This window comes from Pelecanus crispus, chromosome 10 (assembly GCF_030463565.1).
Source record: "Pelecanus crispus isolate bPelCri1 chromosome 10, bPelCri1.pri, whole genome shotgun sequence".
In the NCBI taxonomy this organism is placed as follows: Eukaryota; Metazoa; Chordata; class Aves; order Pelecaniformes; family Pelecanidae; genus Pelecanus; species Pelecanus crispus.
The window spans coordinates 37887417-37914300 of NC_134652.1; the positions used below are offsets into that span (position 1 = coordinate 37887417).

General features: G+C 44.1%; 1 protein-coding gene across 2 annotated transcripts; it reads left to right on the forward strand.

The window, feature by feature from the left end:
* Nucleotides 1-2287: 2287 nt before the first annotated feature.
* Nucleotides 2288-26201, forward strand: PSAP (prosaposin). Of its 2 annotated transcripts, XM_075717973.1 has the most exons (15): nt 2288-2351; nt 13491-13624; nt 14670-14744; nt 15462-15587; nt 15841-16035; nt 16965-17108; nt 17651-17707; nt 18876-18884; nt 20509-20622; nt 21552-21647; nt 21853-22039; nt 22209-22360; nt 24195-24275; nt 24865-24972; nt 25549-26201. In XM_075717973.1, exons 1-15 carry the CDS (start codon nt 2309-2311, stop codon nt 25582-25584), a joined length of 1557 nt encoding a protein of 518 aa, XP_075574088.1. In that variant the 5' UTR covers nt 2288-2308; the 3' UTR covers nt 25585-26201. The 2 variants fall into 2 exon arrangements, with proteins under 2 accessions (XP_075574088.1, XP_075574087.1); XM_075717972.1 differs by lacking the exon at nt 18876-18884.
* Nucleotides 26202-26884: the final 683 nt, after the last annotated feature.

Genomic DNA, 26884 nt, shown 5'->3' on the forward strand with positions numbered 1-26884 from the left:
TCAGGAAAACCCCCAAATGTGAGCAGAAGCTCAGCAAAAGTGGAAGGTGGTAGACAGACAGGAGACTGCTGCGGTTCACACCCTCAGTGCCAAGGTCTCTCTTTGTGCAGCTGGTCCTCACATCTGTGAGCTGGACCTGGTCTCAACAGGCTGAGCTGCCCTTCGGGGTTTCCCGCTCTTGCAAATGGTCCCATCGCCGATGGTAGATAGCCAGTGCTTGAACTCTTGATGCCATTTTACGTTTTTTTAAATCCCATTTTTAAGTGACAAAACTAGCAGGCAGTATGGCTAAACCAGGAAAGCTATGTCATGGTGACAATTTGTCAGGAAGCTGCTGGCCAGGTATTATATGCTCTGTACATGAGAGTAAAAAAAAAGTCCCTAAAGCAACTGGAATTGCTGAAGCTCCAGGGAAACCTGGGCTAGCATGTGCCCTCTTGGTGCCTGAAATGAGAACAGATTGGGGGTGGGACCCACTAGCTCGATGCTTGTCCTTCCTTACCCCTGTCCTTCAGTTCCCAGAAGAAAAACACCCTGCCTGCTGAAATAGCTCTCATGTTCCAGACAGTCTTATTTAACCCTGCTTTTAAAGATTCTACACAAAGCTGTAGGGTTTTTTGTGTTCTTAAGCTAGTAGCTGACTTCTGGTTAGAAAGTCAAAGGTGTCCCCGGTCAACACTGTGTGTGCACGCCTGAGATAAGGGAGGTACGCTGAGCCCTGCCTAGGCAAGGTGGCTTTAGCACAGGAGTAAAGGTTGCTTGTTTAGTCTGGCCAAAACTGCTGTTGGGGGTGGCTTTCTGCCTGGTTGATTCAGTCTGGGTGTGCCTGGCTCCAGTTTGGGAATTACCCAAGAGCCCTGACTCCTGATGGCAGGGGATAGCAGAGGCTGGGGAGGCTCCAAATGAAGCTGTGCTGACTGGCAGGGGGCAAAGGCCCTGGGTAAGCATTGAGCTCTTCTGCCGTGTCTTGCAAAGAAGAGTGCCATAACAAGCCTCCCAAAGTAGCTGCCTAGCTTGGCTTTTAAAATTAAAAAGATCTTCAGAAGAAGAGAAATGTGCATTACCCTGTGTGGTATAGACTGGCCAAGTGAAACAGAACAGATGAACAGATCCACTTCCTCCTAACCTTTAAACTGCAAGTAAACCTTAATGTTATCAACAAGTCTGGTCCTTGAAAAATGAACATGTTGGTAGGGACTTAACATGGTAATACTGTATATTATGCCCTTAGATGAGGAGCAATACTTTGAAGATCCCTACAAACCGGGCAGGATAAGCCTCACAGGTGGTGAGCACTTCAGATGTGATGAGCCTTCCTGAGTTATGGTGAGGCTGCGGGGGATGTCCAAGGGAGGCTTTCCAGGCTGTGAGAAGCACCTAGCTTATCGGGACCCTTCTTCCAGCAACAGAAAGCCCAGAGCGTGGGTTTAAAAGGAGAGGAGAGCTGGTCTAGCAGCTCTGTGCAGTCCTGGTGAGCTTGGCTTCTGCCTGCGAGGGACCAGCTCCGGCCCTCTGCTGAGCTGGTTCGGTTTGTTGGTCCAGTAGGAAAATACTGCATTTTTTCTCTGGGTTAGTTTGTTGTTCCAGTTGGATGAATCAGTGCAAGTGATGTGGCAGGAGTAGGAGGCTGGGAGATATCGTTAGTTTAGGCTGTCTCTCTTAATTGCATGTGTAATTACTGTTGCTTTGGACCACACAGATACCTAGCTGCCCCGTGACAAGGAGCAAGGCACAACAAGGAAAAACAAGTGCTACTACTTGGTAGCGTTAGGTTAATGGTTGGACTGGATGATCTTAAAGGTCTTTTCCAACCTGAACGATGATTCGATGATTCTCCTAACCCCAGGCAACAAGATGGGAAGCCTGTGAGTGGGAAGCTCTGCCGTCGCACATCTCCCCCTTGCCGGTGCGCACCTCATGAGATGCCACCAACCAAAAGCGGGGAGGGGGGGGGGGAGGGGGGGCACAGCTATGGGGGCCTTCCTGCCTGTGGTGCTCCCACCGCCTCGGGGGCACTGCCTGTGGCGGGCTGCGGGCCCTTCCTCCGGCCAGACAGCGTTGTTTCGAGCGGCGGGGAGGGGTGGGTTCGCAGCCCCTACCCAGAAGATCCCGGGGAACCACGGCCGGCTCGGCTCTGACACCGCGGCCGCCATTTCGCGCCCGCCCGAAGAGCCACGGCGCATGCGCGGGGGGTGGGGGGGGGGCGAGGGGCGTGCGGCGGCGCGCATGCGCAGTGGCGGCGGCGCAGCCTTTATATAGGGGCGGGGGGGCGGCGCCGCCGCCGCATTGCAGACGGTGCGCGGGGAGGATGACGGCGAGGGTCCTCTGCCTCCTCGGGCTTCTGGCCGCCGGTAAGCGGCTTGGCCTCCGCCTCCTGCTCCCCTTCCCCATCACGCTTAGCCCCGGGGGTCTGTGGGCGGCGGCTCCCGGGTGGGAGCGGGGCTGAGGGCGGCCGGCGCTGGGGGCGGGGGGGTAGGCCGGGCCTAAAGCTGTTTCTCTTTTCCCAGCAGGAGCTGCCGGGCCCGGCTGCCGAAAGCGAAGGGAGAGGAGGCAGCGATAAGGGGAGGGTGGCGGGCGCGGGGAGCGGCCTGCCCGCTGTGGGGCCTAACGGTCCCGCCGGGGCAGCAGGGCCTGGGGTGGGGCGGGGGGAGAGCGGGGATTTCAGGGGCGTCTTGCGTGGAAAAGCTATATTTGGGGGGGGGGGGGGAATCAGTCAGGAGTAGCGATCAGGTAAACGCAGGGAGAAGGGGGAAGTCCCCCTGAGAAACCAGCCTTCCCCACTGCTGGTGGGAAAATGCCTCCCTGATGGGCTCAGTTGGTATCCATATCTGACGCGAATCGGGCACCTATCTCGCCTCATGGAGGCAAATAAGAGCAATTGGTAGAGACTGTTTTTCTCCCAGCAGCTCTGTTTATCTTTGGCATTTCAGGGATAGGTGGGTGTTAATCCTCTTTCGGATGGCAAGAGGCTGCCGCCTTTTCTGTTGTGTGCTTTTAGCAGCCTCATTTCATTAGGGTCTCCTCCTCCACATGGAAAATTCCACTAATGTTGTTGCTTGCTGCCTTGTTACCTGTTGTTGCCGAGGTGAAAGCGGTGGTGGGGAATAACTGATATTCTGCCTTTAGCGTGAGGGCTAGAGGTTAGAAAAGGCAATGCTTGTATTTTGTACTTCGCAGAAGCCAGGCAGAGCTACAGAAATGATTCATAGAATGACTGGAGGGGTAATACGTTTTCAGGTTGTGGTATGGAATGGCTAAAACCACCAAAATTGAAGGTCTAATGCAGTGAGGCACACGATTTTTCAGAGGATTTTTCTTTAAATAAGACAATTTTAAACCTAGAGCTTATTTGCTTATGAGTTTAACCTGGAACATTTCACAAGTCAACTAAAAAAAACCCCGAATCTGACTAGCTGTTTAAAAAGCCGTAGGAATAACCAGCTGGCAGGCTGCAGTAAATTATGCCTCGGAGATCTTGCATGATTGTACAGTGGTCTTGTACTTAAGTGGAGTTTTAATATGTGGACAATTTAATGGAGACTCCCAGACTTTTCAGGCTGGAAACAAGAAAGCAAATGCCAGCTTTCACTCTGCATACTTATCCGCTTTAATAATATGACTTTGCGTCTGCTCTGCAGTGAATTAACTGCCATCGATTATCGTTTCTATTGGGACTGCTTCCAAATCACTAAAATCGTTGTAGTTTCTTGTGCTTTAAAAGTGAAAACTATTTGCCTTGAAGTATCTACCAGGTTTCCTATTAGTGTCTTTAGGGAAATTGCAATGAGAAACCAGTTCAGCAATGAGAGTTAGCTTGGTCTACCTGTTAAAGGCATGCGTATGCAACTGAGCATAGCAGAAGACTTGTTAGGCTTGTTTTTCTATAAGAAGCCACTGTTTTAACACAAATAAACACCTGTCTTTTTTCACCAAGGTTCTGTTATGAATACTAATTGACTAACCTGTGATAGTATCGTGCAGGTTTTTCTGAAGATTTTGCTGTGACAACCCGAAACGCCGTTTTCGTCTGCTAAGCTAACTAATTAGCTGTATCAAAATCTAGCCACCCTTGGCGTATCCTAATGGAGTTACTTGGCTGGCTTACAGCATGGCTGGTAGGCCATGAGGGTTTTTGGTTGACCTACTTACACTGCTTCTGTGCATCTTCCCTTTAAGGGAGACACGAAGGAATTAAAGCAGGGTGTACAAGACTCAGGATCTCCGGACTACTGATACGTGCTTTGATTATTGCTTGTCTTTGAGACCAGGAAGGGAGGAAGGCTGGGTGCGCAGTTAAAATGGAAGTCAGTTTTTCTTGGGCTGAATTTCCCCCCCCCCCCCCCCCCCCCTTGGTAAAATAAAAGTTAAGCTGGGATTGGAAAGTAAAAAGTTTGAGGATGTGATTATTTCACCCCCCTCTAAAATAGTAGACTTAATCGTTCTTCCTTCCAAGGTTTCAAACTGATGTATAATTCCTCTAGCAAACACTGGTCAGAACGTCTGGGTACAGGAAAATTGAAGGCTGAGTTAGTATGACTTGAATTTTCTGGAGGATGTGGAAAAAGCAGAAATTGAATTTGGACTATGATCTGTAGTTTGCAGGCTTGCTCTAGTTGGGAATGTGGTTTCTAACAAAGCTAGGCTGGTGCAGCCCACTTCTGTAGATTTAAATTAAGCACTTGGTGGAAGGTGTCTTCTTTCTAAAAATAGATATCCCTCTTTTCTTTAGAGGAATAACAGGGAGGGCTGTGGGTATGAGGCACCTTACGACTGTCACAATAACGAAGCGGTGCTTCGGTAGTGCATCAGTCACGTGGCTTATGTAAACCTGCCCTTGCACAATCTCCTCCTTGCTTGCAGAAGAGGTATAAATAGAAAGAGTTGCTCTTGGTTGTGTCTGGAGGAGCTGCGCAAGCTGTTCTGCCTGGTCACGATCGCGCTTGGTGGAACGCACGATCGCATCTGCAGAGCTTCTGAAGTCTTGTGCGGTCTTTTTACAATCTCAGTTTGTGCTATTCAGCATACCACAAAGAAACAGTTCTGGGAAACACTGAAAACCGAGATGATGTAGAGGGTGGAACAGGAGAATGGGAACTTGTCAGCAAAACTGAATGTGTCTCTGTCAGGTGATGGTGATGTAATTTGGGATTCGAAGGTTGGACTGTGCTGTTCCAGGGAGGATTTTATGGTGTAACATGCTGGCAGATTTTTACTGTGCCTGTGGGGGAAGCATGGCTGGTTACTTTTGTTTTTTCTTTAAGTGCATTTTCTGTTTAACTTTTTTTTTTTTCTTTACATAGCAGCTTTTGTATGCAATTAATTTGCTGCTATTAAGATATCAGAGTTCCTATTGCAAGTTAAAAGGGGTACTTCTGTGGTCTTTGAAGTGTGTGCGTATATTCTGAGGCAGTGTTTGTCTGTGTATTTGGTCACGGAGCAATGTTTAATTTCCGATACCAGTATTTTTCTTCCTCTTGGAGTGAGGAGTCTCACGTTTACACTGTTTACCCTGACTAGTTTTTAAAATTTGTTCTCTACTTCTGTACAAGTCTGCATATAGAGAGATTTTCTTGGAGATGCTGAGTAAATCAATCTTGCAGTGAGATTTCAAGGCTTGTTTTTTCCAGACATAACCATTTAAAATGCTTTGACAATGTTCATATTGGGATGCAAGCTATTAGTATGCACAGATTAGGGATTAACATGTTCTTCTTTCCTGCTATCAACTCTTCATCACTGTACTCCTGGGTAGGTTATTCTTTCACCTTGTGCACCACAGTTTGCCTTTTCCAGGCTCTCCCGTCGCTAACTGCTGTCCTCCCTGAAGCTGCTCTTTAAAATGTCCCTTTTCATCCCTCTGGCATACTTTCTCTGCTCAGCTGCGGGGGGGTCTGATGTCCTCCCTTTCCCTAAGGGAGCTTCCTGTTGAGTTGTCTTCCACGTTTGGCATTCATTCTGCATTAAAGCACTGGCAGGAGCATGAAGAAGAGCACTGCTCCCGAGACTTTTCTTCTGTTTCTTCATGGCGGTGTCTTGAACTGCCCATCTGTTTTCTGAAGTTTTTAGATGCCTCTGGACTTCACCTGTGTTTTGCTGGGGCTGCAGTGTAACCTTTGGCCAGGCATTTTGTCTTCTCTTACAGACATGACCCTCTGCATGACTAGCAGACTTTTCCATTCTTTGTGGTGTGAATGTATTTGCTTGGTGAAAGGAGGATGTGCAGTACAGAATTTCTGCAGAGACTTGCATGAAATCTGCTCCTCTCCCCTAAAAAAAAAAAAAGAAAAAACAAACCCAGAACAAAACCAGATGGAATGGAGATGGACAAGTATGTTCAAAACATTTAGGCATGTTTCTACAGGGATCTGCTGCAGGGAAAAATGCTTCTTATAACTTCTTGGAAGTATCTTGACATACTGTATGGGACTGCTTACTCCTGATAACTGCCAGATGCCCTTGAACATCCAAATATCTCTTCTAGATTCTGTCATAGAAGAATCTCAGGCAGATGTTGGGGCTCGCTTGGCAACCTGGTAGCAACCTCTGGTCAATGTGGAAATTATTCTCTTGCAACTGTTACAGTAACTGGGACAATTTACTGGGACAGTTGAGCTGATTTTACTGTCTTGGCTCATCCTGTTCTCTGCTATCTTTAACTTCATTGTGATTGCTTGTATGTACACGAACTGCTTCTCTTACCGCACTTGTCTTCTGGTGAGGGAAGCAAGGGAGCATCTGAGGTAAGGACAGTGCTTTACAGCAGAGGTAGCGTACCAAATTGAGAATGCTTTCCTCACTTTGAAGAAGAGCCCAATCACGGTGTTAACTCAAAACTCATCTCTGGTGAATTGTGCTAGTTACAAATGTTTCAAGCTTGATATTTGATCAGTAGATATTGGACAGGAAGACTCTGATTTTTTTTTTTTTTAACCAACCTCTGGAATACTGGCAACAGCTAGCCAGGTTTCATCAATTTCTTCCGCAGCTTGCCTGTAGTCTCTCAAATACTGTGATTGTTTTACTGCCTCGTTAATCCAGAGGCGTAGTAGACCTTTGGCACGAGTTACTAGCGTGTGATGCAGTTACAACTTTGGAAATTTTACTTAAACTCACTAACTGACCAGAGAGGCTGTGGAGTATTGAGCCCTTCAGATAACTTCAAGTTGAGGTCACTCCTCAACTTGTTGACACTTTGTAAGGTCCGATGAAAAGAAGTTGATCCCTCTTGACTTCTTTAACTTAAACACTCTTTGCTTTTGCAGTTCTCAAAAGAAATGGGGAAAAGTCAGTATGGCAGACTAATGCAATCACTTGGTCTATGGGCCATTTCTGGGAGATTAGGAATGTTCTTTCTTTAATGTTGCCAAGTGGGACAGCCTGGGAAAGAGCATCCCTCCTGATGAATATGTTAATATACTCAGCACAAATTAGATTGTCACAAAGGTGTAAGAGTTGACAGCACCCCAAGTAATCTTCCACATTAAAGTGAACAGCAGCTCAGCTCTTTCCTTTTCTTGCCAACTGCAGGTTAATTTGTCTGTAAAAATGCTGCTCACACCAAGGTTTTCCTAGCAGTTTGATTTGGAGGAGGCTTGAGTCTTCAAGGCGATTTTCTTTGTTTTTTGGTTTATCCTTTGGCTCTTTAGGGAATCTGGTCTGGACCATATAGAATCCCTCTTCATAGAAGGTTGTATAAGGTGTTAACTTTTAAGTGCAATCACCAAAGTCTCATTAGTAGATTCAGTACAGCTTTTGAGGGGATTGCTCAGGATGTTTTTCTGAGAATCTCAGGAAGAAATTCAGGCTGGCTCTCCCTGGAAGAAGAAGAATACAAATGCTTGAGGGAAGGGAAGGCTATTCTCAGGAAACATAATTACCTAACAATTTTCTAGTAGCTGTCCTTGCAGAATGGTAATCCAGCCATTATAAGCTTCCTTTTAGGTTCCTGTTTCCTGAAGAGGAGTGAAGAACTGAACTGTGCTGTCACATGCACGGCTCTGTAAGCTTTCCAAGTAGAAAAAGTGACATTGTCAGAGAGGGCTGTCACCTCTACTTTCCGTTAGGAAACGTATGTTAGTTGATGAAATGTATGTTGATCATATGTTAGTGTTTCCATTCCAGAGGCCTAGTGTCGAGGAGGGAGATCATAGTTGGCATTTGCTGCATTGAAGAAGTGTCTGGGAGTAACGCACAGTTGCTGAAGTAAGTAGGATAGTACCACTGGGGGAGCGAGTTGCAGGTTTCCCTTTATCTTGCAGCCTTTAAAATGGGTGTTGTGTGAATTCCTTGGCAGGGCTCCATGTGATATGCAGTAGCTGTCACTTGTCATGACTGCGTTACTGATGTTCTGTTAGATTGCTGACCTGGGCCTCAGAGAAAAGGTTTCTCCTTCCTTTTCTGCTGTTACCCTTCAACTTGTGGAGTATTTTGGTTATGTTGGGCTGTGTTTCTGGGGCAGCACTTGTTCTGAGAGACAGCTTCTCTTGTCTGTCAGATGTGAGCATCAGAGAGGTTAGAGTTGGTATGAATCACTCTTTTTTTTGTTTTGTTTGTTTATTTTGAGAAGCTGCAAGTGTATGCAAGGATCCTAGGGTGCCTGTGGGCTGTCAGCTTGGCTAGAAGCCCAAAAGCTGGTGTCTTTCACATCTGAAAGACATACCCTTTATACATGGATTGTGTTTCTACCCCCCTTTTCCTTCCTCCTCCATTTTCTTTCACTGCTTAATTTAGGAAAAGCCGGGTGGAGCAAAGGCCGTTCCTTCTAAAACTGAAGAAACCACGTCTCTGAGGCTGTTCAAGAAGGGCGGAGCCAGTGAAGAGGGCGAGTAAAGAAACACCCTGGCTTTCACAGATAAACTTGTTCGGCGCTCTAAAAATAGCGGCTTGCAAGAACTTTGGGGAAGGGGGGCAGGTTTGGGTGGGCATGATACATGACTGTCGAGAGCTGATCTACAGAGAAAGGAGAAATCTGTTTACAAATGGATGACCTTAGATGAAGAACAATACATAAAATAAAAGGATGCCAGAGATAACTAAGAAGGTAATCCCATTGGGTTTATCCAGTGAGCATTAAGAGTTGTGTTGAGGTAACTGACAGTGCTTTGTTTTGTCTTGGCTTGCTGCTGTGCTGGGGATGTGAAATACCACATTAAGGTGTCACTCTTCTTGCAGCAGAGGCTTTTTTGAGGGAGCAGGCAGGATAACTGCTAAGACTCAAAACTGTTCATTCTGTTGTGAAACAGCACAAGGTCTTAACACACTTCACTGGCATATTTGTTTTGTCATAGCATGTTAATATATGAGGAAAAATGCTGTCTCAAAATTAAGTAGTAGTAGTAAATTAACCAGCTAAAGGAAAAAGTGGGAACAGTAAAGGATTTCAGGCTATTCTTTTCTGACTCTGCAAGATTTGAATTAGTGCAGAGTTTTTCAGTTTTGTTTCAGTTTTTCCCAGGACATTCCGAAAGGGAGGGTGAATACTGTTGCAATGAAGGTGCATCCTTTCATATTAGACATTGAGTTATGTAATAAAAACATTTCAACATAATACAGAATAAACTAATACAAGCTTAAATGTATTTAAAGTCACTGTGGAAGAGGGAAGAAACAGTGCTTAGTGAGCGTCGTCTTTGTTCTGTAGCTGCTTTCTAAAATGTGCCCAGTGATGTGTGGCCCTAACAGACAAATTTGCCCAGTCACCGTTTGACTGGAAAGATCTGTACTGAAAGCATCAAATGTAGAGTTGTTGTCTCAGAAGGAAAGAACTTCCCCAGTGTCCTTCGTAACTGAAAGGACGCTGCTGTTACTCCATTTTCTGTAGATAAGTGTCCATCCTCATGGCATAGCTGATTCAGGTTTCCTGAATGTATTAGCTTTTTTGATGGAAAACTTATGGAGGTATAATGGCATTTCATCTTGCTCTGTTGTAGTGCAGGAGTGAGGATAAATAATACCAGTGGGAAGGTGTTTGGGGTGATTACTTGCATCCTAAAACTACTTTTCAGTGTTGACTGGCTTATGAACAGTTTGATGCTTCTCATTCTTCACTGTCCCTTCTGGTCTTGAGCTCTCCTGAGACTTCGTGGCTTTGGTCTCCTGTAGAGGATTACAGGTAATGTTAATGTCCCTATTCTCAAATTCAAAGTGACTCTGTGCCCAGTAGCATTGCTTTGAGCAGAATTTGAACAAAATATGGCTGTGTATGCCTCTCCTGAGAAACTACTCTTTTTCCTTCCAAACTGGTGAGAGACGTGATGCAGGGAAGCAGTGCAATCAGAGGCATCAAGTAGTTAACGTACTGTCAAAAATCAGTCTAACTTTAAGACTTTTTTTATTCCTTCTGAACAGAATTATCTGCAACCTGCACTCCGCTCACTTCAAAAGGTCTCAGACTACTGCCTTGCTCTTCAGTTTTCTTCTGCCTCAGTGTCGTAACCTGACAAAACCCTGCTGCCCTGCCGATACACCTTGCTGTGTCCTGGCAGGTCAGAGCATTAGTGACCGACTTGTGTGTGAGCATCTGGTTGATGCAGCAGGGAATTTGTTAAAGTCATACAGCCAAAAAAAGCTGATAAGTAAGCATAAATCTGAAGCATAGTATTTCTTCTGTCCTGCACTTACAATGACCAGGTCAGAGGCTACGAGGAAGAAAGAGCAAGACTAGCTGTTAGATGTTCTGCCAAAACTGGGTATGGATCTGAAAAGTCATACAGTGACAGGATCTTAAAGCAAAAAGCCAAACAAAAACTGAAAGTACATTGAGCTAGATAAAACCAGTGCAAGTTATGGCATGAATTCCTCAGTTTGGGTTTCAAACGGCTTCTTAGATCAAGAGTTTGAAAAACTGCTTGGGATAACTATTGTTGTAGTTTTATTGTTTAGTTTTTATGTTGTTTAGGTTTTTTATATTGTTTATATTGTTTAGGTTTTTTTATTGTTTAGTTTAGTTTTGTAGTTGTATGGTATGTTTCAAATAGGGGAGAGGGAGTAATTTTCTTTTGATTTACAGAACTAAAGGCATGGGTTAAAAGCTATACTTGTAAATAGTTGGAAGCCCTTAATTCCACTGTTTGAAATCAAGGTCTTGCTTGACTTCAGCCAGACACTGATTCTGCCTTGCAGAGCCTTCCTACCATTGTTCAGTACCAATACTTGAAAGGGAAGAATAACTGTCCTTCAGCCAAGTGTCTACTTGGTTATTGTCATCCTGCCAGAGCTGGCAGCTATTTGGCTGACCAGTCTGACTTTGAAACTTAACCATTCCTAGTGCTTCCAGATCAATAATGCTGTAATTTAGAATAGGCTGTCTGCAAATATTTTGCTAACCATATATTATTAGAAGGTTTGAAGTCTTATTCCTACGGTGTTATATCCTAGTGTGCTGTCTTGCCAAAGAATAATACACAATCTAGGCTTTTTGCTGGGAGAGAGGGTGGCAAACTTTATGCTCTTGTGTAGAAGATTAAGTATGCAGAGCACATGTTTCTTAAAATAAATGGGTCATTCCTCTGTGAAATCCAGTGTAAACAGGCTTTATAAATCAACAGTGAGAAGGCTGCAGAATGCCACCTATAAAGCAGTGTTTATCTGGCTCTGTTTGATGCGTAGTGGCTATTACCTAGCAGATGCACTGGTAATTCAGCTGTTAGGTTGATCCTCTAACTGCTTAGAACCAAGACGTGAGAAATGGAAAAGTGATTGTTCATCTGTCATAACCTTACTAGAAGCTTTGTAGGAATCAAACAGCTTAATTCCTGCTTCTTGGTTGACAATGTAATTTTACAGCATTTTGTGATGTGTAAACAGCATAGATGTGAAGATAATGGCTCCTAAACAACACCTATACAGCTAATAGGTTTGAATGGGTGGGTTTTTTTCCTCAAACTTCAACAGCAGTGCCTTGTAGGCAGGGGAGGTTTAGATTGGGTATTAGGAAAGATTTCTTCATGGAAAGGGTAGTCAAGCATTGGAACAGGCTGCCCAGAGAGGTGGTGGAGTCCCCATCCCTGGAAGTGTTCAAAAAACGGGCAGATGTGGCACTTGGGGGCATGGTTTAGTGGGCATGGTGGTGTTGGGTTGATGGTTGGACTGATGATCTTAGAGGTCCTTTCCAACCTTAGTGATTCCTAGTTTTTACTTTCATTAAAAATAATCCAGCCACCAAGCCAGGAAACACAAAATTGCTACTCTCCCCTTAATTGGTTTAGTGGTGGACTTGGTAATGTTAGGTTAATGGTTGGACTGGATGATCTTAAAGGTCTTTTCCAACCTAAGTGATTCTATGATTCTATTGTAGGCTTAGACCACGGCAGATTTCCTTGGAGCCTGGCTGCTGTAGGGTTTTAGGAGTTGTTTCTTCATAGGTTAGTGCAATGTAGGAGATTGCTGACGAAACTGAGCCTACCAACAGACAGTATCGTTTTAGAAAACTGGGAGAAGCTTGGTGTGCAGTTCAGACAGCACAATAAAAGAAAAGAGGCTTGGAAAGTCAGCTAAAAGGCGCAGTTGATTAACTTGTCCTATTACTTACTATTAGTGCAGATCTTTTACATTTCTTTAGGAAGACTGTCCAGAAATGGTATTCTGTATTTTACTTCAAAACTTTATAGGTTGCAAGTTCCATGTGGGGTGGGAGGTAATGTCCAGAGAAGGACTTGTTATTGTTTTTTTTACACCCACACAAATAGTTGTGTATGCAGTTGAAGAACTGACCAAGAGGAAACAAGGTCTAAATAGATTTAATGGGTTTAAAAACTATATGATAGAACATGTCTCGCATTGTTTTCCATCCCTCTTTTGCTTGGACTTTCTTGAAACGTACTGTTTACGATCAGTGTTTTGGTCTGCACCTGGCTCTGAAGTCCTCCGTGTAATGTGTGCGTTGTTGTGCCTTCTAGTCCAGTTGGTTTCATAGCGCTCTCAGTTGCTGCATGATAAAAGGGTGATTCAGCTGGGAGAAGGAATGCAGGCAGCAATTACAAGCTAGATGCGACTGCTGCTTCAGAGTTGAAGTGACTGCAAGGACAGTAGGACGGGAGAACAGGGGGGTTGTAGCTTGGGGAATCAGCTGTCTGAAGTGTAGATTTCTGCAATGAGCAGTTCTCTGTTTCAAGTCAACTGGTAGTTCTCGTGTGCTAAGCAGAGTGGGGTGGTTTTTTTTGTTTGTGTGGGTGGGTGGTTTCGTTTGGTTTTTTTGCAAAAGGTGGATGATGGGGGAATTGACTGCTGATATGCTGAGACTCGGGCACTTCAGTAGGGAAGTTCAGTGTTATGTTTTTCTGAGTTCTTTGGCTGTGTAATCTGTATTTGGGACTCGTGTTTCATGTCAGAAATTGCAGGGTTGAAACATGCTTAAAAATGTTAGTAAACCTAAGTGGCGTACTGGAGAGGTTGTGGTTACGCTGAACAGCATTAACCTGCTTGCTTTGGAGTGGAAATGATTCAAGTGTGCAACTGTAAAAGAACGATTCTTTTTTTTTCTTTTTCGGCAGCTGTGGCAAGCCCTGTTTTGTGGCAGAAGGACTGCGTGAAGGGTCCAGAGGTATGGTGTCAGAATGTTCGGACAGCATCGCAGTGCGGAGCAGTGAAACACTGCCAGCAGAATGTCTGGAACAAGCCTACTGTAGTAAGTATCAACTAGTGAGACGTCTTCCCACCTGTAGTTGAGGTAGCTGGTTTCCATGTACTGCTGAAGGTTTTTCAAGTCCCTGACTGAAGTGCTGCATCTGACTATGCCTTGGTTACTATGCCTTAATTTGGGTGCTAGATAAAGGTTGCTTTCCACTTCTCTGCCTTGCACAACTTGTCTGCTGACTTCTCCTGTGACCTGTTGCACAATCGCTGAGCGATGTGTGGAACGGAGCTAGTGGATTTCAGACTCGTTCCTCTTTATTAAAATGACTTCTAATTCATAGAGCCTTTTCTTATTCCTAACTTGAGCAATGCCAAACTAATAGGCTTTTTACAAAAAAAAGCGCTGTATGCTTCTTTACGTCTTTCTCATAAGTTAATGTTCCACAAAAGATGCAGCATATGCTAAATTATGAAAGCTATGACAGTAAATAATGGTACAAATGTTACATTTAGTGTGGCTTTTCAAGTTGCATTTCTTCTGAATGTGACTGTTGCTTTACTAGATGTAGCTATAGTTTGTGGTATTGTTTCACAATTTCCTGGGGGAAAAAGGCATTTTACTTAGACGCATTCAGTCTACCTTGGCTATATCTGTCCTGAGATATGTTTCAGTTTGTGGAAAAGTAGGGGACGAGAGGAATGTCAGAATGACAGAGCACAACTAAAATGAATGAAGCTGCCTGGAAAGTTCTTAATAAGTGTGAACTCTTTGAAGAGTAAGGTAGAAGAGGTTCAGGAGAAGGCTTCTTGGGGCAATATACTTTATACTTTAAGGGAGGTGGGACTAGGTGAAATGAGCAAGTGGTAGCATGCCTGGTTTTTCATACCATGTTGATTTTACTTAAGAAACTGGAGCAGGACATGCTTGGAATAGCCTCACCCTGTTTACAAACACCTATTCCCACCCCAGCTTCAGCCAGTATTTCTTTCTTAACTTCAATTCCAAATGTGATGTTCGTTCTTCGTGTTGTTATTTGCACACTGCATTTACAGGTACTTAATTGTGTCTCAGAGTAACTCTCTACTTCTCTCTCCAGAACAGTATCCCTTGTGACTTGTGTAAGGAACTTGTGACAGTGGTGGGCAAGGTTTTGAAGGATAATGGCACCGAGGTAAGCAGAGCTCCCCTTCTCCTTGCCCCAAAGCACTATTTGATTTCATTGTCTTAACAAGATGCAAGGTGAGGGCGTGGAAGAGTAGGCTGCATGATGTTTTCCCAACCTAAGCAGCAAATGTTGAAAGGGGCCAGAGGACATGGGAAAAGGCTTTTAAACAGCCTCTTCTGGTTTAGAGATGAGCAAATTCTAGAGCCTCTCATGCTCTAATGCATCCCTGATTGGCTGTAAATGCTTGATAAAATTGTTCTTGTGCCAGTGGACCATCAATCTTAAAAGGTAGGATACTGCAGTCTCCTGTAGTATCGGATGATTACACCAAGTGGACTTTATTTTGGTTTTGGGCACTTTGTCCCCTTTTCTTTTGTGAACCTGGGAGTAATTTGTATAAACAAATTGCAGTCCTACTAGTCCATAATTTCACTTAAATGGAAACGTTCTAGGCTGGCAAGACTGTGTTGTGCAGGCCACCCAAGCAGTATTTCATGTTTTCACTTTGGCAGGGTCTCATCGAAAGTCCAGGACTGGGGAAAATAGACCTATAGTGTAAAACCTCATTCTAGTTTTGCTTGCCAACTGCCTGGACCTACCTGAGTTCAAGGGGCTTTTTTTTTCAGGCTTTGTGTTGTGCCTTTTGGGAATGGAAGGAGTGTTTGAGAGATATATATCTCTATATATAGATTAATAGTCTATAGCCTACCTCATCTTTTATAGGATGAGATCCGCTCTTACTTGGAAAAGACGTGCGAGTTTATTCCTGATCAAAGCCTGGTCTCTGAGTGCAAAGAAATTGTGGATTCCTACCTACCAGTTATCATGGATATGATCAAAGAAGAGCTAGTAAGTAGATAACGGTTTGCAACTGTTGGAATTAGAAGTTCTGCTCCTGTTGATGCCTGAATTTCTCTTCTACATAAGATTGTGCATATGATCCTTCGATCCTGTATGGATTACTGGTGTTGCAATTAATGGTGTAAATTTGAAGACTGCTTCCTTGCTGTGAAACATTTTCCCTTCCTATCATGTTTCAGCTGAGTGACTCTGAACTGTGCCATCAGTCTAGAGCTTTATGTATGTATCTTATCTCCCCTAGGATAAACCTGAAGTTGTATGTAGTGCCCTCTCACTGTGCCAGTCCCTTCAGAAGCACCTTGCAGCAATTAAACTTCAGAAACAACTCCAGTCCAATAAGATACCAGAGCTGGATTTCTCTGAACTGGCCTCCCCGTTCATGGCTAACGTGCCTCTTCTCCTTTACCCTCAGGACAAAGCAAAGCAGAAGCCTAAGGTAAGGGTGCAATGCTTTTCCAGCGTGTGAGAGAAATGCATGGGTTTTGCTCCAGAGATTCAGCGCTCCTTTGCCTAAGAATTTATTGATGATTCTTGGTAAGGGATTGTTGTACTGGGCACAGATTAAGCTGATGTGCTTCACCTGCTTGACTACCTCCTACTGAATTTTGTGCTACTGCATACGGACAACTACCTTTTTCCTTAACCCATGGGTTTAAAGCCAAGTAAGATGATAGCTGCAGCCCCTGTGGACCACATTTGTAATCTCGGATTAACAACCACAATCTATAAAGACAAGTCTTGTGCTGGGCTGTTCCCATCCAGGACTGTAGTAGTCAAGCAGGTCTTACTGGAAGCAATGTCTTCTGAGAGCAAGTTTGGCACCAGCGTTCAAAGGAAGAAGAATTCTCCCACATTCTGAGTAATCTGCTAGCTGTGCCTTTCAGGGGTCTCTGAATCCAGAGGTGACAGACTGGGTCAGAAAATAGTTGACAAAAGGGAGTAGGTGGGACAATGAACTTGTGAATAGAGGCTGAGTCTTGATAGCAAACCTAGGTATGAAAGCTAAACAGTTGAGTGGGTGGAGAGCAAGCTGCTGTGGGTGGAGCAGGTAAGATCTACACCAGATTTAGAAACCTTCCCACTGTGGTCTGTGACAAAACCAAGAGATCTGGAAGATTGGGTATCTTAACAGTTATCTCGGGTTTCAGAGCCAAGTAGGTACCTAATCTCCATCTAGTGGCTGGTGCACATACCAGCAGTGGTTTGTCTATTCATATTAGCTCAGGCTTTTAAGTATTCTGTAGAGTATTTATTAAGGTTTGTATATAGTTCAAAATAGCTTTTAAAACCTGGTAGTAACGGAAGCTTCTAAAATGTGTTATGTGAAGATATGTCAACTTAAGTTTCCTTTCACTCTTTGTCCAGGGAAGTGGGGGTGTATGCCAAGATTGCATTCAGCTGGTTACTGATGTTCAGGAAGCTGTGAGGACAAACTCATCTTTTGTAAAGTCTTTAGTTGCTCATGCCAAGGAGGAATGTGACCGTTTGGGACCTGGAATATCTGATATGGTCAGCTATCTTTTTTGTTTAAAAATCTATTCCTGTATGCAAACATAAAATGGGGTTTGTTCAGTGCCTTAATCCTCTCAAGGTAGTCTCAATTCAACAGAACAAAAGAGAGTGTATCACATGTAGGATGTGTTACACAGTGTAACAATAACAACACTGAAATAATAAACTTCCTGGTCAAGAAGGTTGGGTGGGGTGGGGTATATCGGACTGGGGAGGACAAAAAAAAGACCCAAGATTGCTTCTAGCCCTTAAAGGCCTTTTTCATAAAAATGATCTGGCAGGCTAATGTGATCATAGCAATGAGGGGGAGTGCTTTTGCCCTGAGAGGCAGAGAAAAGGACTCATCAGATAAACAGCTATGTGCGCAATGATTGAGTAATCTGAAATGCTGTCTTATATTTGGGACAAGCTCTGAAAGACAACAGAATAGTTACTGAGTAGGTAAATTAATACCTTGAGATGTAGAGTTAATCTCAAATTTTCTAATACAGCTTAAGTGGCTTGATATTTACAAGACTGTCTTTTCCCACTTCCTGCAGTGCAAGAACTACATCTCTGAATATTCTGACTTGGCTATCCAAATGATGATGCACATGGTAAGATCAGTAGAATATAGTATTTTCCCTTGGTTCGGTTTTCTGCTTTGTGTAGCTAACTTATTCGGAAACATTTACTGCAGTAGAAATCTGGGGAGAGCCCTTGCTCTGTAAGTCTTGGTGTTAACGCTTTGAACTTGGCATTTAATTGGATAGTAACTTCAGTCCCAGGATGCTTTCTTTAGCACTTTCCTTTTCTTTCACAACCACTTCAGCGGTGCAAAAGGCACTCTAATCCTTTGAAACACAGAAGATGCATTACATAGGTTGCTTTATACTCTTTTATCTCAGTTTTGTACTTAGACCACTTCCCCCCTCCCCACCAAATACTGTCTTAAGCATATTAGAGTTGGTCTCTCTCATGGTATTGCAAAATTGGTTCAAGTGTTAGAGATAATGTGTCTACTTGAAGCAAGACTAAATGTCCTTCTTCTAGAATTGCTATCTTGCTGCTCCTGCTCTCTGGGCTCTTGATAAGAGCCATTGGAAAGTGAGTAGTACTGCCCCAGCTCTGGTCTTCTGCAGCAATGTACAATATATTTTACTTCTGACCCACCTCCATAGCATGTCTTTATCCAGAGATCTCAAAGCCTTTTCAAAAAAAATGGGTAATCCTTTCCTTAGAGAATCCAGTGCCTAGATGCCACAAGTAACATAACAAATCACACGTGGATTTATGAATAGAGTATGTGGCTGACTGGAACCTGAATTTGGCAACGCAGTGGCCTTTTTCTGTTTCCAGTTACTAAAGGCTACTTAGAAGTTCATACTGCTTCTTAAGCATTTGACGGGGGGAAGCAAGTCTTTGTTCCAACAACAGTTAGTTTCTCATTTTAATCGTTGCAATGCAGTGTGTTGTTAATACCTGAAATTGGAATATGACCACACCTTGCATCCGGCTGAGTGTTGTTCAAACTCTTTGGAGGTAGTCTTGCCCAGGATGCTTTAATAACTTCAAATGAATAATGCTGGTTAGCACTGTGCAATTAAATGTGAGTTGCTGTAGCGATGCTAAGGATCTTTGGGGTGGGGACTGTGTCATATTCCATCATCTTCATGGAAAGAGTATATGCAGTTCCAAGTGCTTGACAATTTTTTTTTTTTTTCTCTTAACTGTTATCTTTAATTTCTCCTTTCTTCCTCTGTCTCCAATCTCCCCTGTCAACAGAAGGATCAGGTAGGTGAGCAACTTGCCTGTGGTGATAGCCTGCTTGTAGTTCACTTCTTGCTCTTAAAGGGCTTCTAGTTCACTTCTTGCTCTATTAGCTGTGTACATGGTGTGATTGTACTCAGTCTTGACAGATACAAGGGATATTTATGCGATTAAAACAGAGAAAGACTATAGACTTCCTCCAGTGGATCAGTCCCGCTTCCAGATACCAGTTTGTGCTACTAAGATTTCAGCTTGATTATGCTTTGGCCAGTAGAGCAGAAAATACGCTCACTTTTGTACAAGAAGGATAGATGTGAAAAAAGCATGCCTGTGGCTCCTGTCAGCTTCTGGTTTAAAGTCTGGGCTCAAAAGGGCATGAGTGAAGCTGTCCCTGGGTCTTTCCTTGGATAACCTTTAAATCCAGGACAATGGTATAGATGTTTGGAGTATATGAATTGAAAAGAAGATGCAGGAGGCCTTTAGGCTCCTGCTTCCTAGAGCTTTTAATTTAACCAGTCCTGGGAGACCTTGTGTCTGTCATCTCTTGGTGAGAGAACATATTGTGTGTATGTGGGTGTTGCTGTAACATTAATACCTGAAAATGCTTCTTACAATGCATGGACCAAAGGGCTTGACTTAAAGGTACTGCCTGGAGTAGTCTTGAAGCAGCACTGTTATCTCTGAGATACTGCTTTTGCCTGTGCATGAAGTTTTGGTATGATGTATTAACTCTGCTGTAAGAAGCTTGATGCCCTGGCGACAGGGTGGGGTACAATCTTCTAATTACCCATAGGACCAAAGGTAACTTCTTTTAGCTTAACTGGACTTTAGGTGGGAAAATTCAAGTTTTGTGTATTACCCTGTACAGCCTTTCTCACTTTGTGTGGGCACAATGTGGCCTCCTTAGAGCAGTTTGCCTCATGTCTGGCATTTATTTTTGCTTTTAGTAATGTATGTTTCTAAAACCTTTGAGAGACACAGCGTTTTTAAAGGCTTTTTTTCTGTTTGTTTTCCCCTCTTAATGCAAAAAGAACACTTGAAATACAGTTGCTGCAGATACTTGTAAAAAGGGTTAGGCTTAGGTTTTAACGTGGTTAACTTTTGTTTCTTACAGGATGTGTTCAATAATGCAGGAATGTGTTTCTATTTGCAAAATGTGATGTTACTGGATGCTTTAAAGAAGGTAGTTTGTGGATGAGAAAAGGAGTCCTTCTAGGCATTTCTTTCAGCTTTTGGGTGAACTCTGAAGTCAGGATGATTAGCCTCTTCTGTGATTACTTAAAGCTTTCAGGGGAGCAGATTCATGGATACAGGTCTAATGTGATGCTGGTGGCCTGTTCTGGTGTTGGTAGCTCTTAAGTCAACTCCTTTGAAGGGCTTGCATAGTGTATTAGCTCATGGTAAATGGGGTTTTCAAATGGATGTGGCCTAACCTCTTTCTCTCAAAGGTACTGCTAAATTTCATCTGGTAGTTGTCCTGCCTATAACCATATCAAATGCTTTGGCAATACTTGAAGTAGAAGTAGTCATGAAACTTCTACGTGTGTTGGAGCCTTTTAAAACTTTGTTCTCTGTGCCTGCTCACAGGCTCCATAGAAAGGGCAGAGTCTTCTAGACTTTAAAAAATTGCTTCTACATCTCTTTCCAGCAACCAAAGGACATTTGTGCCATGGTTGGGTTCTGTCCTTCTGTGAAATCTGTTCCCCTTCAGACTCTGGTGCCAGCTCAAGTGGTTCATGAAGTGAAAATGGAAACTGTGGAGGTAAGATGGACTTTTTGTACTCAATAGCTTTGCCTTCCTTTTTGCTTTAGTGTAATGAAGTAGGTGAAACAGAAAAACATGAGCTTTTATGCATAGAATAATCCAAGTCTCCCTGCACGTAAATTCTTGGCCTCTTCTTGTTTCTGATGCTGATCAGTGAAGTAGGAGATCTGACTGATGTGTTAGAGTAGCAGAGCCTACGCTGAACCGAAGCTGTAAGGTAATACTCTCGTTCCCCAGCAGCAGAATGTAGCAGCCACTCTAAATGACACCTCAAATGTTAGAGGGCGAATTGCTGAATTTGAGTTTTGCTCTGCGTTGGAGTTACGCTTCGATCCCCATGTGCAGATGAGTGATCTGAGTCAGAATGCTGAAGCTCTGAGTTTGGAGAAGCACCTTAGCTTCCCGTGGCCTTTGGGTGAGACATGGACTGAGGATTTTTTGGAAAGGAAAGTCTCTTTTGAGGACAGTTAACTTTTGATTAACAGGCTCCAAACAATTTCCCTCAAGTCCCTCAATTTCTAGGTATCTTTTGCAAACAGGAGGGTGCTCAATTCTAGTAAATTTGTCCTCGATTAATGTATTTTAAAAAACACTTCATCTTTCCCTTGACTCCAGTCACTGTGGGGCTGCTTATTTCTCCGTGTCTATTAAATTCAACTCCCCTCCTTATACGACCTGGGGATTGTAGTCTTAATTAGTCATACAAAATGGCTGTTTATTCAGAAAGGCTTTTTACCAAGACCTTTGAGGTTGGTTTTGGCTTCTGTGTGACCTTTTGAATTCAGCTCAAACTGGCCAGCTAGGTAAATGAATTAGTGTGCCGCAGCTGAATGTGCGTGCTGTTAGACTGATCTTTTACGAATTGTCCCTGTCAAATGTGGTCAAGTGCTGATTTATTGTTCTGTATGTTTCTTCTGCGTACTCAGAAAGCCTCAGTTCAAGAGAAAACTTTTTCCTTGTGTGAAATATGTGAGACCATGGTGAAAGAAGTGACTGGCCTCTTGGAGAGCAACAAGACAGAGGTGTGTAAGTGGTGGAAATGGTACCTCTTCCTAGGTTTTGGCTAAAATGGGGCTGTATTGGAGGGGGAAGGAAAGTTAAGTTTATTGCCTGGTTTCATGAGAGCAAGATTTCCATCTTGTGGGACAGAGTAAGAAAACACATACTTACAAATTGAGTTCAGATTTCTGTTCCTCGTTTGCCAACACATCCTTTGTTGTGCTTCAGGAGGAGATTGTACATGAAATGGAGGTCATCTGCTACCTGTTCCCAACAAGCGTCAAAGACCAATGTAAAGACTTCATAGATGTCTACGGCCAGGCTTTGATTGACATGCTCTTGGAGGCAACGAATCCTGAAGCTGTGTGTGTTATGCTGAAATGCTGTGCAGCCAACAAGCCTCCACAGCAGCCAGGTTGGTAATTAGGAGTTGGTGGTGTTGCAAAATGAACTAGTTCACATATGATTATATCTCTTTTAAGGACACACGCTTTAGTACTTTGCTGATGCTGCCTCCTTTCTTCTATTTGCGGGAACTACCTAAGCACTGATGTTTGTTTTGTTTGGGTTTTTTTCCTTCTCAGTTTTAGTGAAACCTGCAGGTGGCTTCTGCGATATCTGCAAGATGGTGGTAGCTTATGCAGACAAAGAACTAGAGAAGAATGCCACAACAGCTGAAATTGAGGCTTTACTGGAAAAAGTTTGTCACTTCTTGCCAGAGTCTGTCAGTGATCAGGTAAAGTGCTTGTGCAGCAGGCAGGCTAAAAAGCAACAATCTTGTTGATGGTTGGGAACTGTCCTTGTTGATTTGTTGGGTTTACATAGGTCCTACAGCGACAATTACGCTTACCTCATTTTCTGAGTGTTTCACCTGATATTCTGTCTACATGCTAATTTTAGGTCCATCTCTCAAGTGCCTCCACTTCTGCTATAAATGTCCAGGTACTCATAACAGAGGTCTCTGTGTTTGGCCAACTGCCTTGGTCTCTGGCTAGAGACAAACTGTCCACAGGTGCAGCTGGGACTGGCTTGTGTTCAGCAACCTGATCCTTCCTAGGTTTTTCCCTTTACTAGTTAGCACCAAAGCGTAACAGCTTCTCATGTGCAGTAGAGCAAAAAAAGAGGCAGCAGGTTTGATCTGAGGCAGACAAATGACCACGCAGGCCTTGCTGTGCGACAGCGTGCCTTCCAGTCGGAGCCAGGCAGGTAGAGATGAACAGAAGGATCACACGTCTTGCAGAGTATTCGGAAAAACTAGTGAGCAGCGTCTCACGGTGTTTTTTGTAAGAGGAGTCAGCGTAACGCAGGTCAGTTGAAGGAATCTCTCCGTCTGCTGGAGGGTGGAAGGAGTTTGGGGTGCAGGGGGATTAGGTTGTCACACTCCCCATCCTTAGGGCTTGGCAGTCCTTTGAATAGATGGAGACTTAAGGGCCTGAATGGACTGGCTGGGTGGTTGTACTAATTTGCAGTCAGCAAGGGTTTGCCTGGAAATCCTCTGAGAACAGTGGGTGGGAACAGCTGAAGGTTTTTTTTCCCTCGACACTGATCCTGTTCAGGGGATTAACAAAGTAATTGGAAGTAGGCAGGCATAATTCCAGTGAGACAGCAAAAACCAACACCTGTTAGGCTGCCGCTATCAAGATTTACCTGGAAATCTTATTAGGTGGCTGCTGAGTGTCAGCAAGCGGCAACTGCTTGTAAGTTTACTAGGCATACAATACACAGGCTTAAACCAGCTATGAAACAGCTATTCCTCTTAACTGCTGTTAGGCTGTTTAATAGCTGTGGTTCGCTTATTAATCAGCGCCGTTAGTCTCTGCTGAGAACGGCAGCATCTTTCTGTGCTTCGGAGGAGGCCTCCCCACTAGAGGGCTGACTGCTACCCGTGGGCAGCGTTCGTCCTGCTGCCTGCTCTGAAGGGAATAGTAACTGCTTGGGCTAAAAGTGCTTAAGAGTCATGACTGCATCGCTGCCATCCTGCTCAGGATGTTTGTTTCCAGCTTGTTCACTGTGCTTTCCTCTTGAGACACCATCAGAGACTAAGCTTTGCAAATCAAAGCCTGTCCTGCGTGGTTCTTTTCCCAAAGCCTGTCCTGCGTGGTTCTTTTCCCAAAGCCTGTCCTGCGTGGTTCTTTTCCCAAAGCCTGTCCTGCGTGGTTCTTTTCCCAAAGCCTGTCCTGCGTGGTTCTTTTCCCAAAGCCTGTCCTGCGTGGTTCTTTTCCCAAAGCCTGTCCTGCGTGGTTCTTTTCCCAAAGCCTGTCCTGCGTGGTTCTTTTCCCAAAGCCTGTCCTGCGTGGTTCTTTTTTCTTTTTGACCCCTTTCTCATCATAACGTGTCTGCAGACAGCTGCAGGCAGGTATGAGCTCACAAAAAAAAGTGATCTAGTTGTGTGATTAGTGCGATGCCGAGTCCTTTTTGATCTGCACAGCTCAAGCCTCTGGTTTATCAGTTTGGAGTGTATTATTGGGGTGTTTGGAGTAATGTGTACAGGCCTGCCTGCTGAAGACCTTATTTTCCCCTTCTTTCTAAGGCTTTAACCGGAGAATCTCTCAACCTGTGTTTTGTTACAGTGTGTTCAGTTTGTGGAACAGTATGAACCCGTGGTTGTGCAACTCTTGGCGGAGATGATGGATCCCACTTTTGTTTGCACTGTGAGTATTGAGTTTAGTTCTATTGAGTGTGGGCTCCGATACAGTCCTGCCTACTCTTCTGTACGTCTTTCAGTGCCCAGCATGCAGAAACTCTGCTTGGAATAAAAATAAGCACACTGAATGCTTGGAGAAAATACGTGATTGTGCAAGGCCTCGGGCTTACTGAATGGACAGCTGTCTGGCTGTGCCAGCCTTGTGCAAGGAAGGACAGAAGAAAAGAGCTGCCAGTGGTTGTCCACTGTTGAGGTTCAGTAACGAGGTGTAGTGTGCCCTGAATGCGATGAGAGGAAGTTAAATGACATTTCTTGAGAAAGGGCCCCTTTCTAGAAGCTCTGTTTCTCAAAACTTAATATGAAGAAGCAGTTGTGGTAACTTAATTCTTCCTTGTGTCAGTTTACTGCTTCGTGTCTGCTTGTTCAGCTGCAAGTGTGACTGCAGTTGTCAGTTGAGCATGGTACCGCGGGAGCTCCTGAAGCTACCTCAGTGTTGCTTCCACACTCGGTCAGGTGGAAGCTCAGACATAAGGCTGGAGTTGAGATCTCTTGGTGCAAATAGAAGGACGCTGACTCTGCTGCTGTTCTTTTCGCAGAAACTTGGAGTCTGTGAATCAGCTAAACAGCCTCTCCTGGGGGACGATGCTTGTGTCTGGGGTCCAGGTTACTGGTGTAAGAACATGGAGACTGCTGCTCAGTGCAATGTACGTAAAGCAGGATTCTGCCTCAAGTTTCCTAGTGGTCTTTGATAGCTCCTTATAAAATACTTTTCTGGTTTCTATACCACACTTGCAAATGGATGAATTCCGGTTTCAGGAAGCAAAAGGGTACTAACTAGAGGTGGTTGAGTTTGATTAGAGGGTCTTTCATAGCCCTTAGCTCTCTTAAAGCAGGCTGTTTCCTATCCCCCACCCCTCTGCTAGCATTTCAGAATCTATAGTAAGGTACAGTGCTAACGTTACGTTTAGTCTGTGTTCCCGCAGCCAACAGACCATTTCATGACCTCTGATCTAAAAATTGGTTTCCAGTATTGCTGTGGGCTGATGCTTTTTTTGCCAAGGCCTTAATGGCTAAGGGTCATCAGTCTTCTTTCCTGAAGTTTCTGGGTGGGGACTGGGCTATTATTTCTTCTAGTCCTCCCTGGCATCACTTACTTGAAGAAAAACAGGTTTGCTCCCAAGATCTTGGCTTGGAATAAGGCGTTGAATTGTATGCGTAGATGCACACTTGTTTGCAAACAGGCTTTTTTCCACTAACATATGCGATTTCTTTCTTTCTAGGCTGTTGATCACTGCAAACGTCATGTGTGGAACTAGAAGAAGAATTTCCAGTTCTGAAAGTTTGCCGTGGCTCTTAAAAATGTGGGCCGAGGTTGGCAGAGAGCTGTATCTCAAATGTCCCTCCTCTCTGCCTCATTAACAATTTGACCTTCAGGTTCCTTTATTGTAACTCTTCTGTAGCAGTGCTGCCCTCGAAGGATCAGATCTTCATTGTTGACTTAAAGATATTTCTGATTGTACAGTTTAACTCATTATGCTCCTAAAAATAGTCAGTGTGTTGTAGATTTTTTTTTTAATTGGTAGGCTGAAGTGTTTTTAAGGTGCTGGGAAGAATGGCAGAGAAGGTGGAATGAGACAAGGCTGTTATCTTTTAATTTAAAAAAAGAACAAGGTAGCGACTAAACTTTCAAATGTCTTTCTGTAGGCAGCATTGGGAAGATTACATGCTTTGCGTTTTTAACATCTGGCTGGAATATTAATTTTCTGTGTAACCGTAGGAGAACTCTAAGGGATAATGTTGAATCTGGAACTCCCTTCGGCTGGAATTTTCAAAGCTCTACAGATGCAGAGGAGGGGACTTTGTGTGCCCAGCTAACTTTCAAAGTAACTGGTACCTAAAAAGATGCATTTGCATTTGAGTGAGCACGCTTTTGCATTTGAGTGACCACACTTACCGCTGTGGTGGTGTTATAGCTAAGGAAACCCTCCCTCAACCTTTGATCATGTCCTTTTTATCTCCTTGGACTACTCGGTCTAAGCATGGGTGTTCTGCTGTCAAGCCCTGTACAGTGGTATTTCAGTCTTTTGAAGCATGCTGACATACTTAAGGAATGACTCCCTTTTTTTCTTACCCTAGTTGCTCAATTCTGCTTAGTTCTGCAGCTTCCTACATGCAGCCAGCCAGGTGCCAAGGAGGTGGAGCGAGCTGGGTCGGTAGAAGATGGAGGGGGAAAAAGTCAGCAGGGGCTGTGCATATATCAAAGTGAGTTCAGCATAGAAGGCAGAGCACATGGAAAAATGTTTTTTACTGTAAACTGCTGGTTTGTTCCTTGATCTGTGTTTCTCTCATAGCATACTTCAGTCCTCTAAAACTTCAGAGGCGTTATGAGGCTCGTGGGCAGTTTCCATTGCTGCCACCCTCACTGACACTCGCCCTTCTGAGTAGTTTGAAGTATAAATTTTTTTTTCCAGAGTTCCCATTTCTGTTGGGAAACACGTCTGAGTAGCAAGCGGAGAAGGCAGCTGGTAAGAGCACTGCGACAGGTATTTGGCAGCTCTGCTGGCATATCTGATGACCTGCCTTTCACGCCTCTGCAGCATCCCACTGAAACAGCCT

Bases quoted from the DNA above. Each gene is read 5' to 3' on its own strand.
- PSAP (XM_075717973.1), top strand. From the start codon at position 2,309: ATGACGGCGAGGGTCCTCTGCCTCCTCGGGCTTCTGGCCGCCG. The intron at 14,745-15,461 runs GTAAGCAGAGCT...CATCTTTTATAG, and splicing joins TGAAGGATAATGGCACCGAG to GATGAGATCCGCTCTTACTT. The intron at 22,361-24,194 runs GTAAAGTGCTTG...GTTTTGTTACAG, and splicing joins CAGAGTCTGTCAGTGATCAG to TGTGTTCAGTTTGTGGAACA.